At 36.8% G+C, this 14991-nt stretch overlaps 1 protein-coding gene across 1 annotated transcript; it reads left to right on the top strand.

Annotated features, from left to right (window-relative positions):
- The first annotated feature begins 2107 nt into the window (after positions 1–2107).
- On the top strand, positions 2108–11796 carry dctn6 (dynactin subunit 6). Its single transcript, NM_001045594.1, is given in 7 exon segments — positions 2108–2173; positions 5161–5225; positions 5938–6043; positions 8124–8209; positions 9065–9112; positions 9718–9860; positions 10945–11796. Coding segments are annotated over 7 exon segments (606 nt in total). The 5' UTR covers positions 2108–2114; the 3' UTR covers positions 11044–11796.
- The last annotated feature ends 3195 nt before the right edge of the window (positions 11797–14991 follow it).

Genomic DNA, 14991 nt, shown 5'->3' with positions numbered 1-14991 from the left:
ACCCACATATCCGCATTGCCCCTGAAGGCTTTCCCTACCCAAATCTGTTTAAACAAATGCCACCCTGGAGGGCACACATGGGAACCAAAAGTGAAGTTACTAATAAGCCAGATATTTGGAGAACTCATTTTTATTGCCACCAGCTGCCTACCTGACTACCCCTGCTGCATATCCTTGGACTGCCCACAAGGTCAGAACATCAGTGGTTTTCCTGCCCAACTACTTTGCAGTTATTCTGCAGAAAACTGACCCAGTGCAAAACTCTTATCCATAGCACAACACTTGCAGGAGCTGGAACAGGGCTACAGTGTATCGGGTATTGGTTCCAACAGCCAGAAAAGGAGTGAGGTGGCACTGTGCTCTATTTTAAGCATCCAGAACACAAGTTAAAAGGAAGTGGGCACCTGAAAAAAGTGGTTTAAAAAAATTGGGATTTTTTTTTTCATTTTATTTACTCATATTCTGTGTTGGAGGATGTGAACTGTCAACTTATGATCTATATCAGAGGTTAGAAAATAAAATGGACTACTTTTTCAATAGCCAGAACTCAGCCGAGTATCATTTAGCCAGAACCAGGATCACCAAAACAGGAAGAGGTTGTGACCACACAGGCACTAGCTGAGCACTTACTTTAGAGGTCAACTTTGAAATGCCTGTGATCTAAACTTGCTTAATGTAAAATATAATTATTCTGCCCAAAAGGTTTGCTTTTTAGGTTAAAGGGGCCCTTTACGCTAATAAATAATTCCAAATTCTTTCTTATGTGTTTGTCAAGCAGAACAAACTTCACTTACACTATATAAATAATAATCTTCAAGCTTGGAATTACACAATCACAGCAAGCAGGCACCATTTTGTGGGCATGGTAATTAAGACAAACTTCGTATCACCCCAAATTCTAGTTTATGTGCAAGAATGAGGGACCTTATGCCCATGCACTTGCTACACATTTAGATGGTGAAAAGGGAGGGTGAAATTGAGTGCTGAATAGTAAGTAATGGTAATTGTCTGCCCCATCTCTATGCCTAAAAGCTGGCCATACACGCACCGATACTATTGTACGAAACCTAGTTTCGTACGATATTCGGTGCGTGTTTGGCATGTCGGCGAGTCGACCAATATCGCAGGAAGCTGCTGATATCGGACGACTCGCTGATCGGGCAGGTTAGAAAATTTTGATCGGGCGCCATAGAAGGCGCCTGACCAAAATCTGCCGTCAGGGCTGAATCGGCAGAAGGAGGTAGAAATCCTATTGTTTCTACCTCCTTATCTGCTGTTTCAGCCCTGACTGTGTGTGGTGGATCTGACGATGTTTTGTGCGACCGGTGGTCGCACGAAACATTGTTAGATCGCCACGTGTATGGCCAGCTTAAGGCATAGAGGCGGGGCAGGCGATATATGATTGACAGCTGGGATTTCTAAATGCCTTTATAATGGGTATGGATGTGTTAAAAAAAAAAGGAATTTGGGTTTCATATTTAATTTGAAAAGTATTTTTATTATAGTTTTTTATGCCTGGGGGACTTTTATATAGTCTGGCTGACAGGTCCCCTTTAAATATTTTGGCAGATTTTGTGGGATATATTCCTCTCCCAGGGGTAGGGGCTTGACTACAATTCTCAAAGCTTTCCACCTCTCCCTGTGCTACTGCAGTCTTCTCACGTCATTTTTTGATTCACTTCACCCCCCCACCCAGAGTATTATTTTCTCTTCCTTTCTCAGTGCGGTCCTTTTCTATGTTCCATTATCACACACCCCATTCATTTTCTAATATTTGAGTTTACTTTAAACAGATAACGTGGCAGCATCACCGCTGTTTGTTCTTTATACCGCCGGCTTTTCCATTCCGGCTTTTCCACTGTCCTGTATGAGACAGAGCCCATGTAATAACATTGTTCTTCTTGATTACCCTGCACTTCTACTTCATTAATTCATTCACCAATTAAAGTACTTCACAGTACTGCATATAGGAAGTATCATTCTCATGTTTAGTGACTTTAATCAACTAAATCTATCCCACTCTCTCCTATGTTCTCCCCCTTACGGCGCGGCCACATGACAGTAACCTCAGCCCTGTTTTGTATTTCCGGGATAAAGGCAAAATGGCGGCTCCTATGAGGCAGGATGTGTCTTTATTAAGCACAAGCGGTTCACAGAAAAATCCACTTGGAAAGTGAGTTAGCTGCTACATAATTATTGCTTGCAGTGTCAGCTTTATCAGCGCATGAGTTCCTTGTTGGTTTAGTGCGAGCACCTGTTTTATTGTTACATTATACACAAAACTTACGTTCATATTTTTTTAGGCTGGCTTGGGTTGGGTTTAGTATGGTGATCGGTGAGTCAAGACGGGAAGGTTTGATGGATAACTGCGCGTTGCTGCTCTTTTACATTGCATCTGCCTTCCAATGTGCCTGATATCTGTCATGTTGCTAATAAATAGCTTTGCTGGCTCCTGTATGTTTGTATTAACAACTGCAATTTACATAGAAATATTGGACCATTTGCAGAAACAGTAGAAATTACAGAGTGCATGTGCAGTTTTTTGCGGTCTGGTATGCAACATATGTCAAATTATGGTAGAGGTGAATTAAATACTTACTTTATAATAGAGTGTAAGCTCTTTGTGGTAGGGACCTGCTTCCTACAGTGTCTCAATCGCTGTATATACTTAATTAGTAATCTGTCTGTACTCCCTGTGTGTGCTTTGTGCAAAAAGTTGTACAGCACTGTGTATAAAGAAAGATATATATATATACACATACATGCAAATAACTTTACTACATGAAGAATGTGTGCTACATATATATTTTTCTTTTTAGCAGCAGCTGTTATATGTATGCATGTATGTATAACTTTATTTATAAACAAAAATAAGGGCTACAAGGACACACAGAGCTGTACAATATACACCTAGACCTTCAGATCCGAGCGAGCGGATCTTCTCCCGATATCCCCCACCTACGGGTGGACGATATAGGACGAATCCAGGCTAATTCGGTCGTTTGGCCCTGGGGCAAAACAGTCGAATTAAAATGACTGGTATAGGAGAAGTCGGATCAGGGACCACATCAACAAGCCAATGCGGGCCCAATCTGACTAAATTTTTTATCTGCCCGATTTCAGGCCAGGTATCGGCTGGACAGGCCCATTGTTGGTGCCCCTACAAAGGCCGAATCGGTCTAAAGCTGGCCATAGACGCACCGATAATATCGTACGAAACCTCGTTTCGTAGGAGTCCATTTGAAATTCTTCTTTTCAAAATCTGCAGCTGGCCGTTTACCCCTTCCATAAAATGGGATACCTGAAATACGCTTTGACGTCACTGGTGGATGTCTAGAGAGCAATTTTTTTTAAAAAAAATTATATTGCAAGTCCACTGGACACATAGATTATGACCAGATGAAGCACCTGATGGTTAACAAAAGTATTGCCAAAAGGATTTTTAGGGGCTTTTATTTTGTCTTTTGATAATCTGCATTATAAGTACATAGCTATTTTCTATACTAGAAACCAGTTATCCAGAGAGCTCCAAATCACAGGAAGGTGATCTCCCTTAGAGTTCATTCTAAGCAAAAACTTGTCCTTTTTTTAAAATGGTTTTCTCTTTTCTCTGTAATAATTAAACAGTACATTGTACTAGGCTGCATACATCCATATTGATGGTAAAACAGTTCTGTTGAATTTATTTAATGCTTAAATGTCTTTTAGCAGACTTAAATAATAAGTAAACCTTTTTTTTTTTTTTTTCTATCATTAAAATTACTCTAAACAGCCTCCAGAATTACCTACCTTTGTCCCAGCATTCTCTCTAACCTGGTTCCTCAGTTAGAAGTTCCTGTTCCGGTCTCTCATCAAAAAAAAACAAAAAACCCTGCTAATGCACAGACTGGCTCCTGCTGCTTCCAGGCATGCCCAGAAGGCTCTCCAGGTTGACTACAGGTAGTTGAATTGAAGAGAGAACTGAACAGGAAGTGGGGCGGAGCTTCACTCTGCATAAGGAAACAAAGAAAAATGATCAACTTCTAACTGAGGAATCAGGTCAGAGAGAATGCTGGGACAAAGGTAGGTAATTCTGGAGGCTGTTTATAGTAATTTTATAGGCGTTGGCACCCAGCTTTAGAGACATGAAAAACGTATTTACTTCATGCACACCAGGTCTCTGCCTGTGTTTTATTCTTAAGACATCATTACATGTGGCACTTCTTGCCAGAAACACTTGAACAGTGCATGCCAGTACTAAAATAGAAAAATAATACAGAGGCTTCCCCATCGATATAAGGCTTCAGCTTTTGGAACTAGGTTTTTCTAAAGCAAATAGTCTCTATAGTCTTTCAAAATAAAAAGCTTTCTTCAGTTTTTGGCGTTCTGTTACAGCGGGCTCCTTTCTCTTACAGGAATTGGTGGTCATATTACTTGTGTAGAATAGAGAGAGAGCTGGGAGTTGAGCCACACCTCATACAACAGTCTTGCACTCATCTGTATAAGTTCCAGAGTTTAAAGCCATCCTTTCATTGCTTAGCTAGCTACTGCAGTTTACATCAGAAAACTTTGGCCACTCAGCCATACACTTGTGTATATGACAACAGCAATATATTTTAGATATTAAACTGAAGGTTTTTTTTTACATTTTATAAACATTTATTTAATTATGGTTCTGGTTTAACTTAAGCTGAGCTCGGGAGAGGAGTTTAGGAGGAAAATATAGAAGCAGACAGCTAGAGTAGCGTTCTATGGGAACCAGCAATGCCATGTTTTAATTGGCTGCTAGATTGGAGCGCATGTTTAGTAATCTGAGCTAGGAAGAACTGAGCATGCCCACTAGCCCAGAGCCAAAATAAATTCCCAAGGGAAAGGGCAGAGTATGTTAGAGGGGGAAAAGGAATCTAAGTGATTAAGGAGATGCTGCAGGTATTGAAAGATTTTAGAGAGGCTGTTTACTGATTACATTTTTGTGTGTGGGATTTACATGTCCTTTAAAAAACAAATGGGCAGATAGAATGGGGAACAAAATAAAGTGGTGAACGTAATTTTAAAACCAATCTCATGCCTACTGTTAGGGGACTTTTCAACTTTGCTAAGATGCCTGTTACAGAGGGCCCAAACATTATTAAACATTTAAATGATTGAATAAAATTCTATGTTGTTTTTTTCCTTTTTCAGTGTAAAGATCGCTCCTGGTGCAGTGGTCTGTGTTGAAAGTGAAATCAAAGGAGATGTTACTATAGGTTAGTGAAATTTGATCTTTTTGTATGTTAATCTTGCTTTTACTTCTCAGTTTTATGTATTGTTTTGAATGAATATCAATTTGATTATCTTTAATTGTCAGTTTAGTAGAATTTTGTTTCATATACAGCATGAGCATATGTGCCTTCAAATTTGCTCAACTAAATGTAGAACTAATTAAATGATTTTTATTAAAACTGTCCCCCCTTTAGCAATCCATTTTTATCCCATTTAGTGTTACATCTTACCAAACAACTGCCCAAAGTTTTATTATGTTCACTGTATACCTTTCCGAGGCAGGCTGGCTCTAAGCAGCGACTGGTCTAAAATTCAGCAAGGGTAAAAATTAGGGAAAATGTTTATTTTATCTCTTATGCTACTGGAAGCTCAGCTTTAAGGTCAGTAATGGTGACTTTTGGTGTAGACACTTACTTGCTGTCCTAGCAATTTTTGGAACTTTGGCTGAATCACTGATACATCATTGATTTTATATCAGAAATATGCAGCACATAGCAGTCCCTCTAAAGGGATTTAAATGGTTTTATGTAATCTGTAGATGCAGATGGTATACCTTTTTTTTCATTTATATGGTTCTGGCATCACACCTTTCTACCAGGTGTATCTCTCCATTAGTAATATAAGCCATTTTGGTTGGCTTAAAGTATAAATCATGAAAGTTTGCATTTTGACACTAATTATTTCTGTCATTTTTAGGACCAAGAACTGTGGTTCACCCCAAAGCTCGTATTTATGCAGAAGCCGGACCAATCATCATTGGTGAAGGCAACTTGATTGAGGAACAGGCCTTTATTAGAAACAGGTATTGTTGTCTCTTCTATTCTTACATAAAAATTGTTAAAATATAAATCTCTCCGAAAATGCACAGTGAAAAACACTTTCTGTAAACCTTGCTGGAAAAAGAGTGTCAACAAAATAAATCTTTTTTTATCTACATTGCAGTCAAATGAATGGGAAAATGCTTATCAGGCAAAAATACATACCATAATAACAAGTAGGGCCTAAGATCAGTTTTACCATAAATGAAGCAAGGTAAACTTAATGGCCAGGGGAAAAGTGAAATAAGGGGCTTAAAACTGAAGGAATTCTGCTTAAGTTATATCGAGGGGTTGGTAGCACTGAGCATATAGCACCAGCAAATGCACACTACAAAAAATAAATGTCCCTATGTAATGGGGACATTTGCAATCCAGAGAAAAAAATATATAAATCTCCCCTATGACATTGTATTGCTTGCTTGGTTGTATTGCTTGAAAATGCTGGGCTGCATGTTTTTGATCAGTATGCACCCAAACAATATGCATATCACTAGACAGAACAATGAGCGAAGGAAAACATCACTGCATATGATATGCAGCAAGTTTTGCTATGTTGGTACAAATATGAATAAAAATGGTAGTTGTTACAGGTATGGGATCTCTTTAAGTCTACTAAATAACAATTAAACATTAAACTAGTAAACGTTGTGCCCCATGGGCCCTGATGTAGGTGGTGACTGCAACTTCAGTTTCTCAGGGTACATTGCAAATTCATGCCATAGAATGCTAAACAGGGTACTATGGGTGGAGGGATGGATGGGGGAGCTGCGCAGCTCCCAACTTTCATGACAGAAACAGCATGTCCCCTAATATTTTATGACTGATAGAGGGCAGCCCCTTGCATTTCATGACGGGCACAGCGTGTCCAATGCAGGTGACAGACAGAGTACTTGCGCAGAAACTCCTGACAGAACACAGCCGGAACTTCAGGTTGGTAACTTCCGCCCATACGTGCTTTTCTCCCTATCACAGCGCCTCTTCAGAGAGGGTTACTGGGCATGCACATTGACTCAATTTTAATAATGTATATATATAGAGATTAGGATTGTTTTGAAACAAATATGGATTCACGATAGCTTAGTAAGTACAAGGTACTGTTTTAATATTACAGAGAAAATAATAATTTTAAAGAATGTAAACTACTTGCTTAAAATGGACTCTATGGTATCCCAGTAAATCTGAGCTTTCTGGACAAGAGATCCCATGCCTGTATTTCTAAATATATATGCAAATGTGTAAATATATTTTGTCCCATAATTGTAATGTCCTTAACATTACTTATGCAGATGTTTGTTTAATTAACATACAAGACCATTATTTCCTACATATATACCCCCAGAACAAATACTTAAGCAGCAGATATTAGATATCCTAAAGTAACCAGTTAAAAAATCTTACCAAATTGATATTTACAGTTAGGTCCATAAATATTTGGACAGAGACAACATTTTTCTAATTTTGGTTCTGTACAAATGAATTTTATATGAAACAACTCCGATGCAGTTGAAGTGCTTTAATTCAATGGGGCGGACAAACGATTGCTTAAAAATGTGAGGCAACTGAAGCAATTTTTTAGGTCCAAATATTTATGGACCTAACTGTATATATATCAGAAAGTATTGCCCCTCTACATTTACCTTGGCCTACCATTTAGTGATGGTCTGTGTGCTCCCTCAGACATCACCTGACAGGAAATAATGCAGCTGTAACTGTAACAAGAAGTAGTGTGGGAGTTCTGTCAAATTATTGGCTGATGTAACTTAACATGTATGTGTGCCCTGTGAATTGGACAAACCAGGGGGCGACATTTAGCAATTAAAACAGCAATTTTTTTGTAAGATTATCCAATGGCACATATTACTAAAAAAGCTAATTTTTATAAAAAAAAAAAATAAAAATGTATTTCGATGAAGCAGGGCCTTTACATATGAGCTGTTTTATGCAGTTTATTTTTATAGATAGTTACATTGTTCAGGGGTATAGTTTTAATTTAATACAATGTGATAGTAAGTGAAGAAATACTGATTTCTTGCATATGCATACAATTAATTATAATTTCTTCAGTTTTCCAGAAAACATTGCACCCGATTCTGATGTAGAACCAAAGACCATGATCATCGGTACCAATAATGTGTTTGAAGTTGGATGTTGTATCCTTCAAATAAATAATACAAAAATATTGGCAAGTTCTATAACTAAAACATAGGGCACACTGGCACATTTGTCTGACTGGGAAGAAAAATACAGTTATAGATCCCTCTACCTACCTGCAACAGTTAATATGAACCTTACCTATGTCGATAAAATATCAGTGTCCGTGATTCAATGCACACCACCAGAAAACAAGTGTAAAACAGGGCCACTTGTAAAAGAATTTATATTAATAGAAAACATCATATATAATGATATATTTTTTGTCCCTCCCTTTTTGAAAATGTTGACTGTACAAGCAGCAAATATCAGGTGTGTCATATTGTATAGCAGATACTGTGGCTATTTTTACCCTTTACTATTGCCACAAGAATTATGGATCCTATATTTGAAAGTCTCAATGACCCCATTATTTATGTATCCTGGCAAGCTCAAAAGAATGTAACCTTTTTGCTACACTTCAGGTTGCTATGAGCATGAATAAAATGTAGTTTAGTAAATAGCAACTCACTAAACTTATCTACTTTTGTAAATGAAAAATAAGTGGTACTCAGCGCTTCCAGTACAATTATTAACAGAATAAAATCAAATATGATTTTGTTTTGTGTCTGTAAGCCCATTCAACAATATGCATCATTATTAATACTGTGCTTCTCGATTCATTTTTGTACCCAGCAAGGCAAACCTATAAGCTTACAATATGTTAATTTATATTTATGAGGTAAAGCTACTTACTGAATTATTAGCACATACTATCCTCAGATTGTTTGTTTGTCTGCCTTTATATTAAGAATTAAATTCGTATTTATTTGGCTGATGAAGTGAGCTACAAGTTTCTTAACTATTATCACTAGATTCACAAGCAATGAAGATGGGAGACAACAATGTAATAGAATCCAAAGGTAAGAAATTTGTGTTAGCTGGAATGCCACTTTTAGAGATGTCCACACAGAACGCAAAGCAAAACTGAAGCTGTATAGGTTTGTCTGCGTATAAAGAATATGGAGAAAATGTAGCAAATATTTTAGGGATAATATAATAGTATAATAGATGTCATATTATTAGCTAGGCTATCAAATCATATTGGGGTACTTCAGTTAATGGCCACATCAATATTGTTCTTTGGGTTTTTGAGATCCTTTATTGACAAAATTAAAGACTGGGGTGATATATCCAGGCAGAAAAAAACATAGCCAGATGAATTGTAAACAGTCTGCTTATGGTTAAATTTTTAGTCGAGTCTTCAACGACAGGGTGAATTTCTGCCAGTCTTTTTCACATATCGGAATGTTTAATTACCAAATCAGAAACAGTGTTTTTTTCCTGTGTATACTACCCTGAGCCAAATGCAGAGCACATTCTATTGATTACAATGGGAGTACATTTTCAAATATTAATTGTCACTTTTTCTCTTTAAATTGGAGGTTGTATTTGATATTTGCCTTATATGGTGAACTACCATGAACTAGGGTCATTTAAATTGTTTTATCATTTTTTACTGGACTAGCATTTGTAGGTAGAAATGTTATCCTGACAAGTGGCTGCATTATTGGTGCCTGCTGCCAAGTGGACACTTGTGAAGTTATCCCAGAGAACACTGTTATATATGGATCGGATTGTCTACGTAGAGTGCAGACCGAGCGTCCACAGGTTAGTTGCTGCCATGTCCTTCACCTACCTTGCACCTAAAAAAAAAAAATTATATATATTATATTATTATTAACATTTATTTATAAAGCGCCAACATATTCCACAGCGCTGTACAATAAGTGGGTTTCATACATTGGACATACAGAGTAACATATAAAGCAATCAATAACCGATACAAGAAGTGATGAGAGCCCTGCCCAAAAGAGCTTACAATCTACAAATATATATATATATAATATATATGTACGCACTTTATTTCATACCACATCACTGTGATGTGGTGTAAAAACAGCATTTATATATTTATCTGATTTATATATTTACCTCACCAAGTGAAGCCCTTTTTGGATGCAGAGACACAGAAATGATATACTCTGCACTCATCAATTATCAATATATATATAAAGGACATTAAGACATTCTGTGCATTAATTAAGCTACTAAGAAATGTGTGTATATATATATATATATATATACAGAAAAGAACAGAGCACACCCTAATGATAATCAAATGCCCCGGGTGCTTGCACAAAACATGTATACAGCAAGACAGTGAGCCGCACACACAGGGACGTTGAATTTTTTTATTAATAATTTTTTTTTTCTAAGTCCCTGTGTGTGTGTGTGTATATATATATATATATATATATATATATATATATATATATATATATATATATATATATATATATATATATTAGATGCTTGGAGAAAGGTACCGCTCACACAGGTCTTAGGATCAATTTTGAAATTTTATTGTAGAGGCAAGGGAACTGACGTTTGCCTCTACAATAAAATTTTAAAATTGATCCTAAGACCTGTGTGAGCGGTACCTTTCTCCAAGCATCTGCAAACATTTTGTTGGGACTGCACCCAGGCACACTTATCAACTTTACACGTGAGTGCTGGCTTCTGCTGCATATTATATATATATATATATATATATATATGATACATATATATAATACATATATATGTATGTATGGCAGACACATTTGGGGTTCAGTTTTGTAGGTAGTCCATCAGGTTCAGGCTCAGGACTTACAAATCTGACTGCTTTTTCTCATTTTTATTTTTTATTCAGCCACAAACACTTCAACTGGATTTCCTAATGAAAATTCTTCCAAATTACCACCATCTGAAGAAAACAACTAAAAACATTTCAACCCCAATGAAAAGCTGAGAGTGGGATACTGTCTTCGTTCGCTGTGTGTCTGTTGTGCTCAGCATGATTCACATTGTCTTGTATTGTTTAGTCCATATATATTTATGTGTTGGTTCATAATTTATTTTAGGTATGTTCTGCGGTATAAAAATGTTGACACTCATGACTTCATAGTTATGCATATCAAATTCTCAATTTACTATTTACAATTATAAAGATTTTTTTTTTTTTTTACAAAAAGTTGTGTCTTAAAGCACAGCCAGCTGATAATCAGCAAGGGGTTCTATCTACAGAAGTAGTCAGTTGCATGTTTCACCTCTTTTAGCTACAACCAGAACTATAACACTTTTTTTGTGCTATATATAAAAATGAGAATTCTCCTATGTGTAAGAGAGAACCAACTGTTCTTATGTATATTATTATCAAAACATTTTGCAACTTCATATATACAAAAAAACACATAAAATAACACTAATAAAAATTGTCATTTTAAAACATGCACCAATATTTTATGTTAAAATTCATATACCAGTTCATGACTTTTAAATACCTATGTACAACCCCATCTGACGCTTGAATTTTGTATAAAAGTGCCCATATTTTGCCTGTCTCTCAGTTGTCCGAATTGCTTTTGTTAGAATCAGACATTTTGAAAATGTAATGAACATTTGCACAAGATATTAGTACCATTGTCATTTACATCAATATTTTAGTAAGTAATACATGTCTGTAACATTGCTAGACTAATAAACAGCTATGATATACACAATATTTAAGTTTTATGAAGTGTATGCTTTCTCTCATTATTTCTTAATTAGTAATCAGACAAGTCTCTTAAAACCTGAAAAACTTTCAGCTTAGAATACTAACATCATAAGAAGTTGTTGTGTACAGTTTTATATATATATATATATATATATATATATATATATATATATATATATATATATATATCATATCTAATAGTAATATTAGTAAAAGAACTGTCAAATATCATTTGCAACATTCCATAATTTAGTAATTGCTGTAGTGTGGTAGCCGAAAGAGTAGTAATGTTTTAATAAAGCTGAACATCTGTTGTTTTATGTTTGTCTGTTTGAAAACCATGCAAAACTATCCTTTCCACCTGCATATTGCCCAACAGTGTGGAAACTTCAAAATAATAATGTTGCCCCTAGCCCTACCTTAGATTTAGTGACCCCTCACCAAACTATTTAAATAGCAGTCAACTACTAATGCAAGTGCTCTCAAGTGCCCCTACTAAGTTAGCTTTTTAGAAACTTGGAGTTTCAGGACCTGTGTAAACACAGCCTTTTGACTTGTTATAGTACTTAAAATATGAGGTAAATTATTCCTTTACATACATACATACATACATATTGTTAGGAAATCTGCTTAAAAAGTTATAAAGAATTACCTGAAAAGTATACTTAGGGGCACATTTACTAACCCACGAACGGGCCGAATGCGTCCGATTGCGTTTTTTTCGTAATGATCGGTATTTTGCGATTTTTTCGGAAAATTATCGCGACTTTTTTGTTACCAATACGATTTTTGCGAAAAAACGCGAGTTTTTCGTAGCCATTCCGAAAGTTGCGATTTTTTCGTAGCGTTAAAACTTGCGCAAAAAGTTGCGATTTTTTCGTAGTGTTAAAACTTGCGCGAAACGTTGCGCCTTTTACGTTTTAACGCTACGAAAAAAGCGCAACTTTTTGCGCAAGTTTTAATGCTACGAAAAATCGCAACTTTCGGAATGGCTACGAAAAACTCGCGTTTTTTCACGCAAATCGTATTGGTAACGAAAAAGTCGCGATAATTTCCGAAAAGTCGTAAAGGCGCCGAAAAAATCGCAAAAAATACGAAAAAGTCGCAAAATGTTCGTTTTCAAATCGGATTTTTCCAATTCGGACTCGGATTCGACCCATAGTAAATGTGCCCCTTACTGTTAAATTTCCTTCTCTTCAATGGCTTGAGTGACACAGGGACGGTAGGGTATAGCTTTCACCTATAGGAGGCAGAACACTAGGAAACAAAAATGCTCCTCCCTCTCTAGCTGTACCCCCCTTGGTTTTTTCCAAGTGTCAGGAGATTAGCACTGGTGCAGGATTTTTCTGCCTGCATCTGGAGCTTTTTGTACAGTTCAGAATTAGCCTGGTCACCTGGGGGCCACACTTTGTTGGCTCCCTTAGAGACACCCTTTGCCATGGGATTTTTTGGGGGGCTATTAAGGCGCTTATGCACGTGGCATCTAGCAAATTCCTGTCCTCACTGAAGGGCACAGGGCTAGACAAAGGTGAGGAGCATTCTCTTATGTGGGGCTGATGCTATGTTATATGCGTATAGGTATGCGGTATCTTCTACCAGCCACGCTTCCCATTCAGTGGTGCTGGGCAGCTCCTATATACTGTATATTATATGTTGTGAAGTTAGAGGGGCACACAGTAAAAAATGCTTTTAAAGCACCATTCAGTTTTTAAGGTTTAGTACATAACCTATTTAGCAGAATAATTATTATTATTTTTTTTTTTTTAAAAACTTAATATGTTTTGTAATGTAAAGTTGCTCAAGTTAAGAAACCCCAGGAATGTCAATTATTTGAAACTTTAGTACCAAGCTTCCTTTCTCTGCGGATAATTTTTGATTCATTTGAAGAAATCATAATTTTAAACTAAACAGCTGCAGGCAACACAAAGCAAGCCTGAAATAAGGATAATGAATAATGTACTGCTAAATAATAATTTCCATAAACAATCCCTCAATTCATACTTTAACCCTTTAAGTGCCACAGGATGTAGAATGTACGTCCTGTGTATAAAAGTACCTAAGTGCCACAGGACGTAGATTCTATCGCCCAGGGGCCCCATAGGAAATGTCAGACACGCTGTCTGTCCGTGCCTGACATTTCCTGCTCTGCTCTGCTCACGGATTGGAAGAAAGAAGCTGCAGCACGGCTCCTGGGTCCTTCCTCCCACCTCCAGAGGATCTGTGTGACTGCTTGTCCCAGGTAAGTGTTAAAAAACACACATACACACACATAATACACTAATACACACTTATACTCTCACACACAAACACATACATTTGGGGGGGGGTTGGGGGGTTTCACACATTCACAGCACTCACACTTACTTGCACAAAACACATATTCCCTAGTGCACACACACACACACTTACACACTTATGTAATTGCATCGTTTTTTTTCTTGCCTGAAAAAAATGTTTTATTGCCATTGTGGATAGCGTATTTGCTAACCGCACTGCGCAATACCTTTTGTGTATTATTTTGGTGTTTTTAGTGCATTTTTAGTCATTTTATTGCATTTTCAGTTATGCATAGTTGTTGTTCGCTTGACTTTGTCTGTAAAACTAATTTGCCCAAACCAAAATACTCAAACTGTGATTCTGACTGCAGATATCACTAGTAAAAAAAAAAACATTGATTTTAGGTATATTTTTTTGGGATTGTAGCAATTTTACTGCATTTCACATTGTTCTTTGTTACTTGTCTTTGCACATGGACATTTTGTCGGCTGTATTTCAATTTGGCTTCCTTTGTACCCCACATAGTTTGACATCAAACGTTCAGTAGACACCTGGCGTTCATATTTAGAGTGTTTTTTGTTGGTACGTTACAAAATGTGGGGGTACATAATGGGGCAAAATGCAAACTTTGTGACGATTTTCAGAAATGTCATAAAAACCTTTCTGTTTAGCATAACTTTGTAGTTTGGTAGTTTGCGGTAGAAAAATGTATTTACCCATTTTTGTTTTGTCAGAATGTGTATTTTCGGAAAATATATGGTTTTCTAGGGTGTCCGTACTGTTAGGGGTTCTTATGGCACATAATACACATACCGGGTGCAAAAATTGCACAAGCCGGAGCGTCATATCCGATACCCATTTTGAATTCACCCGAATGTTAATGTTGAATTTTCAGTAGCTAAAGAGATCTCCGGGGGAATTTGT

The sequence above is a fragment of the Xenopus tropicalis genome, chromosome 1, assembly GCF_000004195.4.
Source record: "Xenopus tropicalis strain Nigerian chromosome 1, UCB_Xtro_10.0, whole genome shotgun sequence".
NCBI classification, from domain to species: Eukaryota; Metazoa; Chordata; class Amphibia; order Anura; family Pipidae; genus Xenopus; species Xenopus tropicalis.
Note: the sequence above shows the minus strand (reverse complement) of the source record. Positions and strands in the feature narration are given on the sequence as shown.